General features: G+C 44.3%; 1 protein-coding gene across 5 annotated transcripts in view; it reads left to right on the forward strand.

The window, feature by feature from the left end:
• Window positions 1–14736, forward strand: part of Pde1c (phosphodiesterase 1C) — a 528369-nt gene that overhangs the window by 145856 nt on the left and 367777 nt on the right. For all 5 annotated transcript variants that reach the window (XM_057762590.1, XM_057762549.1, XM_057762557.1 and 2 more), the window contains one exon: window positions 11388–11438. In XM_057762590.1, the coding sequence (XP_057618573.1) occupies window positions 11388–11438 (51 nt within the window). The remainder of the gene's footprint in view (window positions 1–11387; window positions 11439–14736) is intronic.

Genomic DNA, 14736 nt, shown 5'->3' on the forward strand with positions numbered 1-14736 from the left:
AAAGAAAATTGCATCATGAAGGAGAAGGACTTTTGAGGTTGTTTTATGGGACAGGGGTCAACTCAGGTGAAGGGGGGAGTGTCCTTGGCAGTTCAGGAGGAGTTGGAGGCCCAGTTGTTTGAGATGTCGTAGAAACCCAGTCATGTGATTCTTAGTTGAACCAGTCTACTCTTCCTGTGATTTGTAATGTGAATCCCATCGCAGAGAAAAGAGAGAAGGATTTGCAGAGCCAGAATCCAGTGCCAGCCTGCCCATTCACTGGTCCTGGTTACACCAAATCATTTAGCTCTTTCTCAGCTGAAAACAGGAATACTATTTACCTCAAGAGATACTGTAAAACCAAATAGAAATTATGGGAGTAAAGTTGCTACCACTGCCTGGCATAGAATACAAAATTAATAACTGTCAATGTCTCTCTGTCTTCTTTAAGCTTTTTTGTTTGTTTGTTTTTGTCTGGGTGGAGTATAATGTGCTCTCTGTTTGAATAGTCACATTGGCATGTCTTAATCTCACTCATACTTTTGGTTCTTGTTAACTGTTCTTCCCTGATTTAGTAACTAGGGTGTTTTAAAGAGAGCAGATGTACAGAATCCTTGCATCCCCATATCTACGGTGGCTGCTAGGGCATCAGACAGGAAGAGTAGGATGGGGCTCCCTTGACCATCACCACGGGAACCTGTTCTATGTTGGATAGTAGTGTTTTAAAATGATGGCTGACTGGACCGATGCACTAGCACTTGAATTTAGAGCATGCTCAGATATGGCAGGTTGCAAATGAAATCAGACTCTCACCAGCACACATGACATGCATGTGGAAGGAGGAATGAAGACCATGGTGGTCGAAAAATCTCTGTACTCTCCTTCATCCTCATCCATTTTCCACTGCCATCACAAAATACTGTGGGCTGAAGGAATTTACAAAGCAACAAATATTTGAGTTCTGATTCTGAAGGCTAGAAGTTGAAGAACCAGCATCTGGTGAGAAGCCTCTGAGATGACTGCGGGACCAGCAAAGTACAAGCGATTTCCTAACATCTCTTAGGTTGTTGCATCAGTCACCAGGGTTCTGACCCTAGACCATGTCACCTCTTACTACGCCCCGCCACCCAGCACTGCTAGGCTGGGATTAAGTTTCCAGCCAGTGCATTCATTCCAGTATGGGGTGATTTTACTTTTCCTGTCCTCCAGTGGGAAGTCCTCCTGACCTGTGGGAGTGATTCACAGTATAGCCATGTTCTTCCCTCTGCTTTCTCCGCTAGAATGTACCACAGCCCTCTTATCTCCCAGAACATCTTCATCCTCCATCTCATGCATTCCTGTCTTCCTGGAAACTTACCACTACTCACGACAGGCCACAGGGACCCTTTGCACTTGACAGTTTGGATAACATTATTAATAATACTATAAAAATAGGTTTTGCCTGTGAGCCCTGCGTTCCCCGAGGTCAGGTTCCAGCACTCTAGTCAGGAATTTTACCTGGAAATACTAAACGCTTCTTACAATAGCAACTTGCATGATAGTGTCCGAAGCTCAGTGCTAGGTCTTGGGTCTCAGATGGGTTTGAGGCTGTATCCACATGCACAGCCACTCACATCAAGCACCACTCAGGTGGAGGGGATTCAGGAAGATGAAACAGAGGGTAACTGATGGCTGGATCTGAGCATCAGTGCCATGCATTGCATCTCCACAAAAAAAAAAACAAAAAAAAAAAACAAAAAAAAAAAACAAAAACAAAAAACCTTACTTAGAGTAGTCAGGAAAAGGGAGCAAAGAAGAGGTCAAACTAAGTCAGTTTAACATGTCACTTCATTCTATAAAAGACTGGTACGCAGAGCAAAACAAACAAAATGCAATTTCTAGAATATAGCAGGACTTAGACAAACAAGGAAAGCTGAAGGACTAGGGAAGAAAAGAAGCTCACACAGTTCTTTCCAAATGACTTGGCTTCCCTCAACTGACAAAAGTATTTTCCAAGTTGTCTTCTCAGGTTGGCAAGGGCTTCTTTGATTTTTTTCTTGTGTCAATGCTCATTTCAAGGCAGGCTGAGCAAGCAGGAAAGCCATTCTATCTTCTGAAAGGCTTTGTGAATGTTCTCAGAGAGAAGAGCCTGGAAGGTCCACCATCTCAGCTACTCTCAAATGATGAGCCCCCATGAGTCATCACTACAGAGTGGTTTTCTTCTCTACACGAGGCTGATCAGAGTTGGCTTGACAACCAAACTGGCCTGGAGGGTACAATGAGGCAATGCCCAGTGTGGAGAAACAGCACGGAGGGTAGTGATGCTTTTTATGTCTCTGGGTAGAGCCTGCAGAAGGCGGCCTAAGCTCTGCTTTTGCAAGGGACAGGTGAGCACAGGACCCTCTGCCATGCTTCCAGCTTGAGGTAGAATAGATGGGGGATTCCTGTTCACCTTGATGGTGTGTCAGTGAGGCTTACTGATCATTAGATGTTGAACATTGATGGATGTCATGGTTCACGTCTCTGGCATAAGATCGTACTGAACTCACTTTTCAGACCTGTGTTACTGGTTATTTCATCTTAGGTAATGTTAAGAATATTTTCTAATAGAGCCTCTCCGCTGGCGCAAAGGAATCCAATCAGACCAGATTAAACCAAATTAAATGCCCGAGTTTAATAGACGGCAGACTCCCGGGTGGCCAGAGCATGGCAAGGAGAAGACGGAGCACACACGCAAACCCAAAACCACGTGTTCCTTTTTTTTTCCAGCAGGAGCCTAAATATCCAATGGGAGTGGGCCTGATTCTCCCTGGGGAGGGGTCAGCACTTGGCAGGCTGGTAGGTTCCTGGAAAAGTTCTCCTGCTCTATCAAAAATCAGGTCTGATAAAAAATGAACAGTCTCCAGAGCCTTTTGCTAACCCCAGCCAGTTTCAAGCATATTTTACAGGTCACTTCCCCTGGTTCACAAGCCTGTTGGAATAAGTCCTGGTCACTCTGCTCTTATTAGTGAAGATGCTGCTCCTACTCTTAACAGTATTCCAGGCTCTAGGTGCCAGGCAGGTGACCTTCCCAGTCTTCTATCTGCTGCTTACTTGCCTTTGCTGGGGCTGGGGACAATAAATAATAAATAAGAGTAGTCTCCCCCGGGCTTCTTGTTAATCTCTCCCTTCGTTGTGTTAGTAGTATTTGTGTGAACCTGGGAGGACTTTGTGCATGTTGGGCAACTGCTCCACCGCTGAGCTATATTCTCAAGACCTCGTCCCCCCAATTAAAAAAAATGTTTTGAGACAAAGACAGGGTGTTATTAAGTTATCTAGTCTGACTCTGAGCTTACTCTGTAGCCCTGGCCAGCCATGAACTTGTGATCCTCTTGACTCGACCTCCTGAGTTGCTAAGATTCCAGACCTGTGCTACCAAGGTCCGCTCATTCTTGAATGCAAATGAGCTATGTTGAAAGGCATGGAATTTGGATCCAAATATTTGGTTAGAGGTTGTGCTGCACAGCTGCGTGGTCTTTGAAAAACTGCCCACCCTTCCTGAGGAATGGTAGTCCTATTTAATGTGAAGGCGGGGGCCGTGAGCAGGGCTGTGCACATTTATCTGGAGTTTGTCATTCACTCAAGGCATGATAAATATTTTTGAGTGGATCTTTAGAGCACATATGGCTATACAAGGATATCAATGTCTTTGTATCTTTCTGTCTTCCTGTGCTTTTCCAAATATTCTTGGCTTCAGACACACTCTGCATGGTACACTGTGGGAGCCTGACCGCCGATCATTAAATAAATATTGTTCCTAGGCTTTAGGCACTGAGCAGAGCAGCTTTTTGTTGCCTATTCGGCAGAGAATCTGCGCTTATGTGGGCGTTGAGTTGAAATGAAGGGAGAAAGACTATAAGCCTTAGATGCAGGCAATCGGTGCTACAGGAGGGAATAAAGCTAGAAAGGGGGAGCAGGGAAAGGGGACTATGGTGGAAGTCTCCACTTGGAAAATACCACCTAAGCAAGGAGTCTTTCTCCCAGCTCATCATCTTGCTTTTCTGATGCTGTTTGGGTCTTTGTAAGTGAACAGGGAGGTGAAGTCAAGCCCTTGTGGGCAGTTCTGAGCTTTTTTTTATCTGGTACTTAGGGAGGGTACCTGGACACTCATTCCAACTTCTCTGGGAGGACCATTGGGTCTGCCATTTCACTTATGAGGCTTCTCAAGGCAGTCCACCTGCAGAGGGTCCCTAGGGACAACCAGAGCTTGGGGCAAACAGCAGACTTGGGTAGATGCCCCCATAGGAAGCCAGACTGCTTTAGGCTGCACTCCCTGTGTATTTTCCCCTGTAGCTGGCATCTCAGCTGCCTTTACACTCACCCAGGTGTTGGGGCTTCCAAAACATGGGTGGCAGTGTTTTGGGTTCAGTTTTGGTTACAAAGCAGTGTGCACCTGCCTGGTTTTCTGCCACAATTGTTAGGTCTTCCGAAGTTTTCATGGCACTCTGCTGTCCTTCCTAATGGCCTGGATTGTTTGTGGCTTGGCTGCCACATCAAAGCCCCTTTCGGTGTTTGGGGTTGGGACGCTGTGAGTTAATTTTCCCACCGTCTCACTAACCTTTGTCTCTATGGAAAGTCTGTACTTAGAAATTTGCTTATAGACAATTTTATTGCTTTATTTATTTTAGGGAAAACATGTAGCAAGCATGCCAGGGATGAAGGGCAATGTATTTTTAGAACGCTGCTTCTGACATACCAGCACACCCCATTGCCTTCCCTCCTTGGTGGGACTCTGCTCCAGTGGGCTCTGGGATGCGGCCAAGATCAGTGTGACCATCAAATTGGTTTCCTACTAACTATACTTGTATATACATAGATGGAGAGACACAGCCACCTCCCCAACTGGCCCATGTGTCAAGTCTGCTGCATGTGTCAAGTCAGTGAGTTCTGTTGCCCAGCCAGCCTCCCCCCCCCGCCCCCCCCCCCGCAGTGCCCTGTATGCATGCTATGCATGGAGAGTTGGCAGCAGTGTGAGCCAAATCCTTTTCCCCATGATCCTGCCTGCTGATTCTCACAGTCACATCTGCAGCCTTAGCCACTGAATTTTACATAATTAGAGGCACACTTCAGCTTCTGACAGAACAAAAGCAATAGTGTCCTGAGAAGAAGAGAATAGGGGCATTAGTTTTGAAGGACTCTGAGATCCATGCTTTGTGAATTTTACTTTAGCAAAGATGTAGGGAGCGGTGGGTCATCTCTCAGAAGCGCTGTTCGGTTGGTCTAAGCTGTTGTCTGGGCACAGGAATTTGAACAGTTCCCCAAATGAGTCTAACATTCTACCAGGTGCAACTGACTAATGAGTGTCGGGGACAACTTGGTGTGGAGAGGAGAACAGTACTTCTTGAGTCTTACAGGGAGTGCTCTCTCATCACACAGGGTATGATCAGGGGCAGGTCTTAGATCTGGATCTAACATGTATTTTATATGTATACGTGTGTGTGTGTCCACAATCATAACAAGCAATACAATAGCTAACTCTTCTCTATCCCTTTGATAGAATATTTTTACTGAATATAAACATGGCACATGCTTATCCTAAATTATTGCCTTTATGTAGAAGTATAAAAAGGTAACAAATCTGAATTATTGCCTTTAGTCAGAAACAAAAAAAGGTAACAAATTTTTCTCAAATGTGCCACAAAGAAAAATAATTATTTCCACATCTGGTAGTATATATTTTATATTCGTCTCTGCCATGCTTGTACACATATATATGCTTGTCAGGCAGCTACACTGACAGACTCTATTGCATATATAACTAGAATCTGTGTGTTTTGTGCTAACAGGATTGCATGGATGCCTTTCCATACTTCTGCAGTCATCTGGACACGCTTTGCCAAATTCAAGCTCTAATTAACCTGATAAATGAAGCGACTATTAAAGCTTTGTGTATGTGTGTCTGTGTGCGTGTGTGTGGTGTGTATAGTGTATCTAGGTGTGTGATATGTATATGTGTGTGTGTATGTGTGTGTGTATAGCGTGTGTGTGTATGGTTGTGGTGTGGTGTGAGTGGTGTGTGTGTGTGTATATATATGTGTGTGTGTGTGTGTATGTGTATGTAATACAAAACTCATAACATGTGAAGGCTCTTCTGCTGCTGAAGAGCTTGGCTGTGTCCAAGCCCACAGAGAAATGGGCCATCAAGCCTATCTAAAAGTGTGTGGCCTGGAAATGGAAGGGCTTAGTCAGCTGGGTGTGATCACTCTTTGTAGTACTTTTTTCTGTGGCAGTGTTGTTCCTCTCTTTAAGCCCTCCACAAGACCCTGCTGACACTAATCTCTGGACCAGGAGGGCAGCAGGTAAACCACAGTAACAATAAGAAAAGAGCTGCTTCTCAGACAGCAGGCAGAGCTGTCCATTGTTGGGGGCACGCATTCCTGTTTGGCGGGTCTGGGATCTTATATCTCTAAAGATGTCAGTAGTATGTATTTATATTTGAAATCGCATAACTGTTTATCAGTATAGGCAGCTAATTATTTAACACTTACAAGCTTGTGGGCCCCAGTGAATCAGACCTTCATACAGATTGGCCAGAAGCCTGCCCGAGATGTCTGGTCTAGGTGCTGTCGGTGGCATTTTGTGTTTATCCAGTTTACTTTGGTTCTAGAAACATCAGCTGACCACATTATTCAGAGTGGCAGTCATTAGTCAAAAGAATAGAAATATGAAAATTAAAGATCTTGCATTGGACGGGGCAGGTTACAGCTGATTGCCAGCTGTTCTAAAAAATTCATCCCAGACCAGGAGCACCAAGGCACTTGGAATTTCTCAGGAATGGATTTCCTCAGACATATACCATCCTCGCTGAGGCTGAACTCTGCATTTGTAGTCTGCAGTTCAGAAAACCCTCTAGGTAGTTCTGGTTTCTGCTGAAGCTGGAGATCTGGGTCTGCAAGGAGAATGAAGTGAAACACAGGCCGGCACCTGGGATGTACTGTGAAATGCCGTTATGCATTAACCTGAAGACTAAATCAGGGTCGGTCTGGTGAAGACCTAGGAGGGGCGTTTGTGTGAGAACTTGTGAAGGGTGTTATATTGAAAGAGGCCGTGGGAACTGTCATCATTGAGGTTTGGAAATGTATCTCAAAGGCCTGTGTGTCTAAGGCTTTGTGCCCAGAGTGGCGCTACTGGGGAGGGTGAGACCTTTACAGGGGGACCGTGCTGGCCTGCCTTTCATCTTTGAAGGCATGATCTTGAAGGGACTGTAGGATCCCAGCCCCTTCCAAATTCCTGCTTGCTTCTTGGTTATGGCATGACTTAGTTGTGCTTTACCAAGAACCCCTACCGATGCCATCTGACACTAGAGGCCCCTGGACTGAACAAAGTGAATCTTTACTCTTTGCAAATGAGTCCCTTCAGGCAGCTGCTGTAGTGACAGAAATCTGACTAACACGTAGTGGAAGATTAAGTTAATGTCAGGGCTTTGATTCCAGGCCAAGCGAGTTGGATCATATTTTGTAGGCTGTCCCTGGAAACCACTCAGCAGGGAAGCATGGTGTCTGTGCTTCATGGGGGACAGTCATTCTGGCTGTCATATCACTTCTGGGTAGAGGCAACTCTCCTGGCACCGCACTGGCCTAGATTTTGATGCCTGCCTCTCCTGATATAACTTGAATCTGGGTCAGCAATTCCCATCCTTGGCTAAGGGTTTTGGGAGGGGAGTCCCAAGACTTGGTCTGAAATAGCAACCCAGGGAGAATGTGCCTTTCTAAGGCTAGATGTTAGGTGATCCTTGTGTTCACAGTCATTGCAATGGTCTTTGTAACCCTGCTTTGAAGGTAGCCTATCGCTTTCTGCAGTAAAGGTGTGAGGTTTTTGTTTTCCTTTTCTTTCATTTTTTTGTGGAAAAAGATTGTTCTATTTTCCAGAGGTATATAGGGTCTAAAGAGGAAACAATTTGAACTCAAGGGCTGGAGAAGAACACACGTACATGTCCAGCTCCAGTCAGGTTCTGTGGAGGCCCGGAAATGTGAGCCGGTTTTCACAATGACCACAGGTCAGAGAGTGTGGAACTTTCCTCTAGTTCCTTTAAGGTTATTGTGCTTCTGCCTCAAAATGAAGGTCCACCTAGGTGTTGCTCAGAGAGTTCTGCTCTCTCAAGCTTATTGTCAACAGGTGTGACTGATTGCCAGACCCAGCACAATCTAGCTCTAGGAATAGAGAAGTAGATTTGTTCCTACCTTAAACAAAAGTCTAAGGATCCAACCAAGTTCCAGTTCCTTTTATGGAAATAACTTGGGATTCTACCCAGGGAGTGGTTTGCCTACAGAATGTTTTGGTCTAGGGTGTGAGTGTGACTTGGTTTGTTCTAGCAATAGAATGTTTAACTATGAATTTAGCTTGTGACCTTCAATTTGTCTGTTCATTTCCTTATATCATGTTAATGCAGCCTTTTGCCTTACTCCTACCTTTTGGGGTCAGGAGTATTGGAAGCAGTTGGAAATTCAATGCAGGTGAGTTTTCAGTGCACACTGGAACTCCCTCCCGATACTATTCTGTATTTCTCTGTTTTATTATTTTCATTGATGTCTTCATGTTCTTTACTATATTTCTAAATTTCTATGCCCTTACTCTAGTGAGAGGTATTTTTTGTCCAGGCTGGTCCCCGGACAAGGTTCATGTAAGGGTCTGAGTGTGGCCGAGGTGAGGTGAGGTGCAGGTGCAGTTCTGCCCTGTGGCAGGCCTGTTTTGCCTGGAGGAAGGAACTTCAGTGCAAAAACTGTTTGTGTTCAATAGTGATTTTACCAAAGGCCATAGAAGACGAGAGAAATCCGAACGCTAATAGAGCCCTGGGCCCTACCCTGAGATGAGACTCTTGTTACTTTAGTCCTTGATAGGAAGGTTTGTTTTTGGGATGCTGTGTTGTGTGCAGTATCACCTCCCCCTGCTGGTCATTTGTATAATGCAGCAAAAATAGAACCACCATGGGATGATTCCAAAGCCAGGAACAAGGAGACCAAGGTTGAAATGTGCAAACGCTGTGAACTTTTGTTTACCCCAGAGATAGCCATGACTCCTTTCACCATTTGCAAAATGATCCTGTAAAATGATATTCCTGAGACTATCAGAAAGCTGATATTCTCGTGTCCTTCTGTGTCAACATCATACGCAGCAATGATTACACTACAGTCTCTTCTGCCTGCCGTTGGTATTTTTTTTAAAAACCAAAATGAACAGGATTTTCTTTTTTTTTTTTTTTTTTCAAAATTTATCCATTTATTATGCATACAATATTCTGTCTGTGTGTATGTCTGCAGGCCAGAAGAGGGCACCAGACCTCATTACAGATGGCTGTGAGCCACCATGTGGTTGCCGGGAATTGAACTCAGGACCTTTGGAAGAGCAGGCAATGCTCTTAACCACTGAGCCATCTCTCCAGCCCTGAACAGGATTTTCTTGTTGGTTGGACTGTCTGTCATTCCAACAGACATCACAAACATTTATGCCTGTCTTTCATGGATATAGAAAACAACACATATCAATCTTAATGGAAGTAAAAATATTTAAATTTAGCAATGTCTGGAAGATGACTCAGTGTATAAAAGTATCTGCAGTGCAAGCAAGTATGAGAACCTGAGATTGAATCTCCAGAACCCACATAAAAGCTATCTCCCAAGTAGGAACCTTCATAATCCCAGTGCTTCTATAAGGAGATGGACGATAGACACAGGAGAATCCCACCAGTTCCTGGGCCAGCTATCTTTGCAAAAACAGTGGAAAACAACAGAGACCCAGGTTGAGGGATGCTCTTCATTAAACTCTCCGAGTAAAACTGGCAAGAACTAAAACCTTAACCTAGTACATATAGAGAGGTTAACCAGATTACATCTAGCAGATCCCCACACAACTGGCCATCCTTGTGCAACAAGCCAGGTTTACTCAGATATTCTAATGAAGGTGACTGGGGCTAATTTTAGGTGCTAATGCAGGCTTGGAAACCCAGCAAAGGGAGGCTGCTTTCTCCCACTTAAAATTCAAGCATAGCTGACTGTCAGAGTGGTCAGGCGGTCAGTGGTAGCATGGAAATACCTGGAGCACATGTCATTTTAAAAATTTACATTAAAACAAGTAAATTTAGTGGGGCATGGTGGCACACACCTTTAATCCCAGTACTCTGGAGGCAGAGGCAGGTGGCTCTCTGTGAGTTCAAGGCCAGCCTAGTTTACAAAGAAAGTTCCAGGACAGCCAGGGCTGTTACACAGAGAAACTCTATTTTTTGATAAAACATTTTTTTATAAAATATATTTTGATTATATATTTCCCTGTCCCCAAGTTCTTTTCAACTCTCTACCACCCAACTTCACTTCATGTTCTCTCTCTCTCTCTCTCTGACACACAAAACAAAAACCAAAAGGATAAAAAAAAAGTCAAACTAAACCAACCAAACAAGCAAACAAAGCATACAAAAACCTGGAGTCGGTTTTGTTTCAGCTCCTGGGCATGAGGCCTGCCCTGGCGTGTGGTTCATTATAGAAAACTGATTCTTCTCTCCTGACAGCTACCATTCACAAAAGGACTTTGCGTTCTCTTCCACTTCCAGGATTTTGCCTGTCTAGAATATAATTGTGATGGCCTTGTGCTTGTTTAGTCTCTTTGAGTTCACCTATGGGTCAGGCCTGTTGGATCTGAATGATGGTGTTTCCTTGATGTTCTCCACCATCTCTGGCTCTCACGATCTTTCTGTCTCCTCTTCCATGTGGATCCCTTGAGGGAGGGGTTTGATGAAGGCTTCCCATTTAGGGCCGAGTACTCTAACGTCTCTTACTGTCTGCACATTGTCCAGTTGTGAATCTCTTTGTTAATAGCCGTCTACTGCAAGAGGCAGCTTCTCTGATGAGGGTTGAGTGGTGCACTGATCTCTAGGATTATAGTATATGTCATTAAGAGTCATTTGATTGCTGTGTTCATTTAGTAGAATAGTCGTAGTAGGTTTTTCCCATAACTCCTATGACTGATCTAGTCTCTGGCCTCATTACTACTGTCGGGTGTGGATTATATCTCAGAGTGGGTCTTAAAATCAATTTAAAAACAAAGTGGTTGGTTATTCCTATAACATTTGTACTTCAGTTGTATCTGTATGTCTTGTAGGTAGGTTGCTGTTGTAGGCTGTAGGGTTGATAGCTGGGTAATATTAATCATTACTTTTCTCTTCCGGGAATGTGCAAAGTACCCTCAAGCACCATGAAGGCTAGTCAGTAGGGAATAGCTTCTAGTTGGGGACCAGCTAGATTTCTCCATGTTTGATTAGAAAGTTCCTTCAGCAACAGGGCTTTACTTTCAGGTTGTAGGGGGTAACCAGTAAATAGCGTTGCCAATAGCCTATGATTTCTTTCTGTATGGTCCCCTTTAATGTGTCTTATTGTTAACGGTGTCCTCTGTTTTCCCCACAGTTGCAAATGAAGCAGGAGATAAGAATGCCCGTCCACTTGCCCGCTTCTCCCGTGAGTAAATCTTGCTTCACTCTTCCTGGCCTCCTTTAGAACATGTTCACTTGAGGTCTTTGCTCACATAACTCACCTCTATGAGTCTGTTAGGTGTACTCAAACAACGATGTAGAAAATGTCCTCCTGCTGGTTAATATTGCACTTGGGCCCCATCACTCGTGAGCTGCTCCTGGTCATGGGTGTTTTGGTCCTCGGAACTGTGGGCTCTAAGCTGTGCTCGAGAGTTTTGCTTTTTGGAGCTTAGTTTCCAGAATAGCAGAATCAGTCTCACGCTTGCTTTTGAGGAAGGTAGAGCTCCTAGGTTCCCCTCTAAACCTTCTAACCCAGGGCCTGCATTTTAACAAATCCCTAGTTGTTTCTTGTACACAGTATAGCTTGAGAGGGGCTGTATAAGGCATATCCTCAGAGTGCACTGCAGGGAGGAGGGTGTTCAGTGGTGCTGGAGGGAGGAGGCTGGTAGCTACGATGCCTATCCATGTGTAAAGAAGCATCATTGCAACTCACCTCGGATCTATGCACTTACATCACTGTCTTGGAGATGCTTTGCAGTTCAGATGGATTGAATGGCTTTCCCTGGGCTTAGGAATATTCTCGGGGTGTAGCCAGGCTGTTGTTTCCCACCCACATTTTCCAGGTCTTGATCTTGTTAAGAAAATAGCCACCAAAGGCTTCTCAAAGGCTTCCAGGCCCATATGATCAGTAAATTCCATAGCAAGTTTGTGGATGCCCTGGAATTAAATGGGTTCCAGTGAAGTCATTGGAAATGCTGGAGCCAGAGAAGGGCTGGATAGAGATGCAGAGATGCTTGCAAGCCTGTTCTCCTTCAAGTTCAGAAATGGAGATTCCCCTGACCCCAATACTATTATTGCTTTACTTGCTTTTTTTAAATTTTATTTATGCTTTTCTTGGCCCTGTATTTCCATCTGAAAAATGGAATTAATAACTTTTATAAAATTGTTAACATTGCATCCCATCATTGCTTTACCCCACGTGGCATTGGCAAGATCTGAGTGTGACATGGTCAAGGTGATCTTAACACATCAAGTTAAGTATGATTTTTCTATTTCTAGTGATTCCTCTAAATGCTGCCTTCTCATTCTTTTCAGGAAGTTTTCAAATTTTAGGGTTGATTTCCCCAGAGGCAACTTTATAAGACTGTAATGAGCATGCTGATGAAGGAGCACTGGGTGCTTGCATTGTAGACTCTGCAATGAATACTCCTCACAGGCCCTGTTTTTCACTGTCCTCCTGCCTGGAACCATTATTTCCAAAATAAGTATGTCAGTGAGGATGATGGATATGGCTTTGTCCCTTTTATTTTTATTTTTCATCTCTTGAGCAACGTCAGGGGATGAATAATCTGGAATGGAAACTGATCATAACATGTACAGGATTTCCCTTGATGGGAATTCCTGACACATGCCAGGTGTGCAAAGAGAAAGGGTCCTTAAGCCACGAAGACAGGAGGCTTGGAGAAGTAAGTCCCTTTATGAACGGAAAAGGTGATTTCTTGTAGGTAGCTTCTATAATTTCTAAGCTATGTGATTGATTTGAAAGGATGACATGTCACGTGACAGCTTATTAGCTAGAGATAAGTGAGGACACCAGAGGGAAAAGTCTACACAGGAAAAGTGGTTCCCAGTAATCCTTCGAGGTGAGGCTGACGCAGAGCAGGAGAGGAAAATGTCTTGATAGAGTATAGTATCCTGGGAGAAAGCCCGAGGGCATGGTAGGTGCCGTCTCTTTTTGTAGCCTGTACGAGAGAGAGGGGAATTAGGTGGAATTCAGGAAGGGAAGAATATTCTCATTGTGCCATTGTTGAGTTGCCCCTTTCCATGTGCCACGATGGAAGGATGGTGGGATGGAGCATTCGGCATGGGAAGAGGGCGAGAACCTGGATGGTACTCTGTAGATGGGAAGATAAAGAACTGGCTTCTTTCTGTCTTTTGCTTTTAACAAGACAGAGATAGGTGGAGAGCGCAACTAGGGTGGGTTATTCAGTGAAGCAAGCAAGAGCCTGTGCTCTGAGGTCTGGACCCAATGGGGAGGAAGGGAGCACCGGGGCAAAGAATGGGTCCTGGGAGACTGTGGGTTCTATTTTCCCTTCATTTCAACCTCTAGCTTTGACTTTTGACCTGCCAGGCTTCAATCAGAGCATCTACATAATAACCGTGGGCAGATGGTAGTGCGATGTCATCATTTGAAAATGACTCCTGTTGTGAGGAAAGCCGTGAGACTAGAGCCCTATCACCACCATCCTGGCCCTTCGCTCCTGTGTATGGAGGGGTCAGAAGGGCCGATGTGGAAAGAAAATGATTTCTAAGCTTGAAAAAGAAAAGTTATTTTCCATGTCATGGAATAACGGCCATGTGTAGTGTTCAGGTCTGGCCACAGTGTGGCAGAACGAGCTCAGATTGTGATGTAGTCCTCACTCCTGAAGCCCCAAGACACTGCAGGCTGCTTTGGGCTAGTACTATAAAGGAGGTCCAGGACACTCAAGTGACATGCAGAGGACACAGTGGTCCCAAAGTTTCCATAGTCACACAGCTTTCTTCTGAAGTTCTCATTGCTTCTCTAGAAGATGGAAGAATGAGTTCTCCTGGATATGAGCAATCATTGAAAGAAAATGGTAGTTTTTGGCTGGGAAGATGGGTTAGTGTTTAAGAAGGCACTGGTTGTCCTTCATTTCCAGAACCCACGTGGTGGCTCAGACCTGTCATAACTCTAGCCCTAGGGGTCTCTATGCCCTCTTCTGGCTACACACACACACACACACACACACACACACACATACACACACACACTCATACACACACATATACACACACAGGCAAAACACTTTAACACATAAAATTAAAATAAAAATTAGAAGAAAATAATGGTTTCTGAAGCAGCAGGAGAAATTGAAGGTGATTAGTAATGCCTTTAGATTTGACATATCTTATTTGGGAGGGTAGAAAATAGATACTGATGGTATCATGTTTTAATGCCCACATAATGAAAGAATTTGGGTTATGTAGTATGGGGAACTGGATTTGAAACTTCCTAAATTGGACTTTTAAAAAATGGCAGATTCTTTTTTTCAAGTGTTTGCATCCTTCCCATTCCATGTGTTCTTTTTAGAGTGTGAGACTGATAAACCTCACGCTGAGACCTAAGCCTGTATCTTCTCCTGTAAATGTAGCAGAAATAATACGATGTGTTTTGGTAAATTATATCATCAAAGACAATGTGCCTTTCACCTTCTGCAAGCTGGGATGTACTAGGGCATTGTCATCTTGCTGCGAGGAGTGGG

The sequence above is a fragment of the Chionomys nivalis genome, chromosome 1 (genome assembly GCF_950005125.1).
Source record: "Chionomys nivalis chromosome 1, mChiNiv1.1, whole genome shotgun sequence".
In the NCBI taxonomy this organism is placed as follows: Eukaryota; Metazoa; Chordata; class Mammalia; order Rodentia; family Cricetidae; genus Chionomys; species Chionomys nivalis.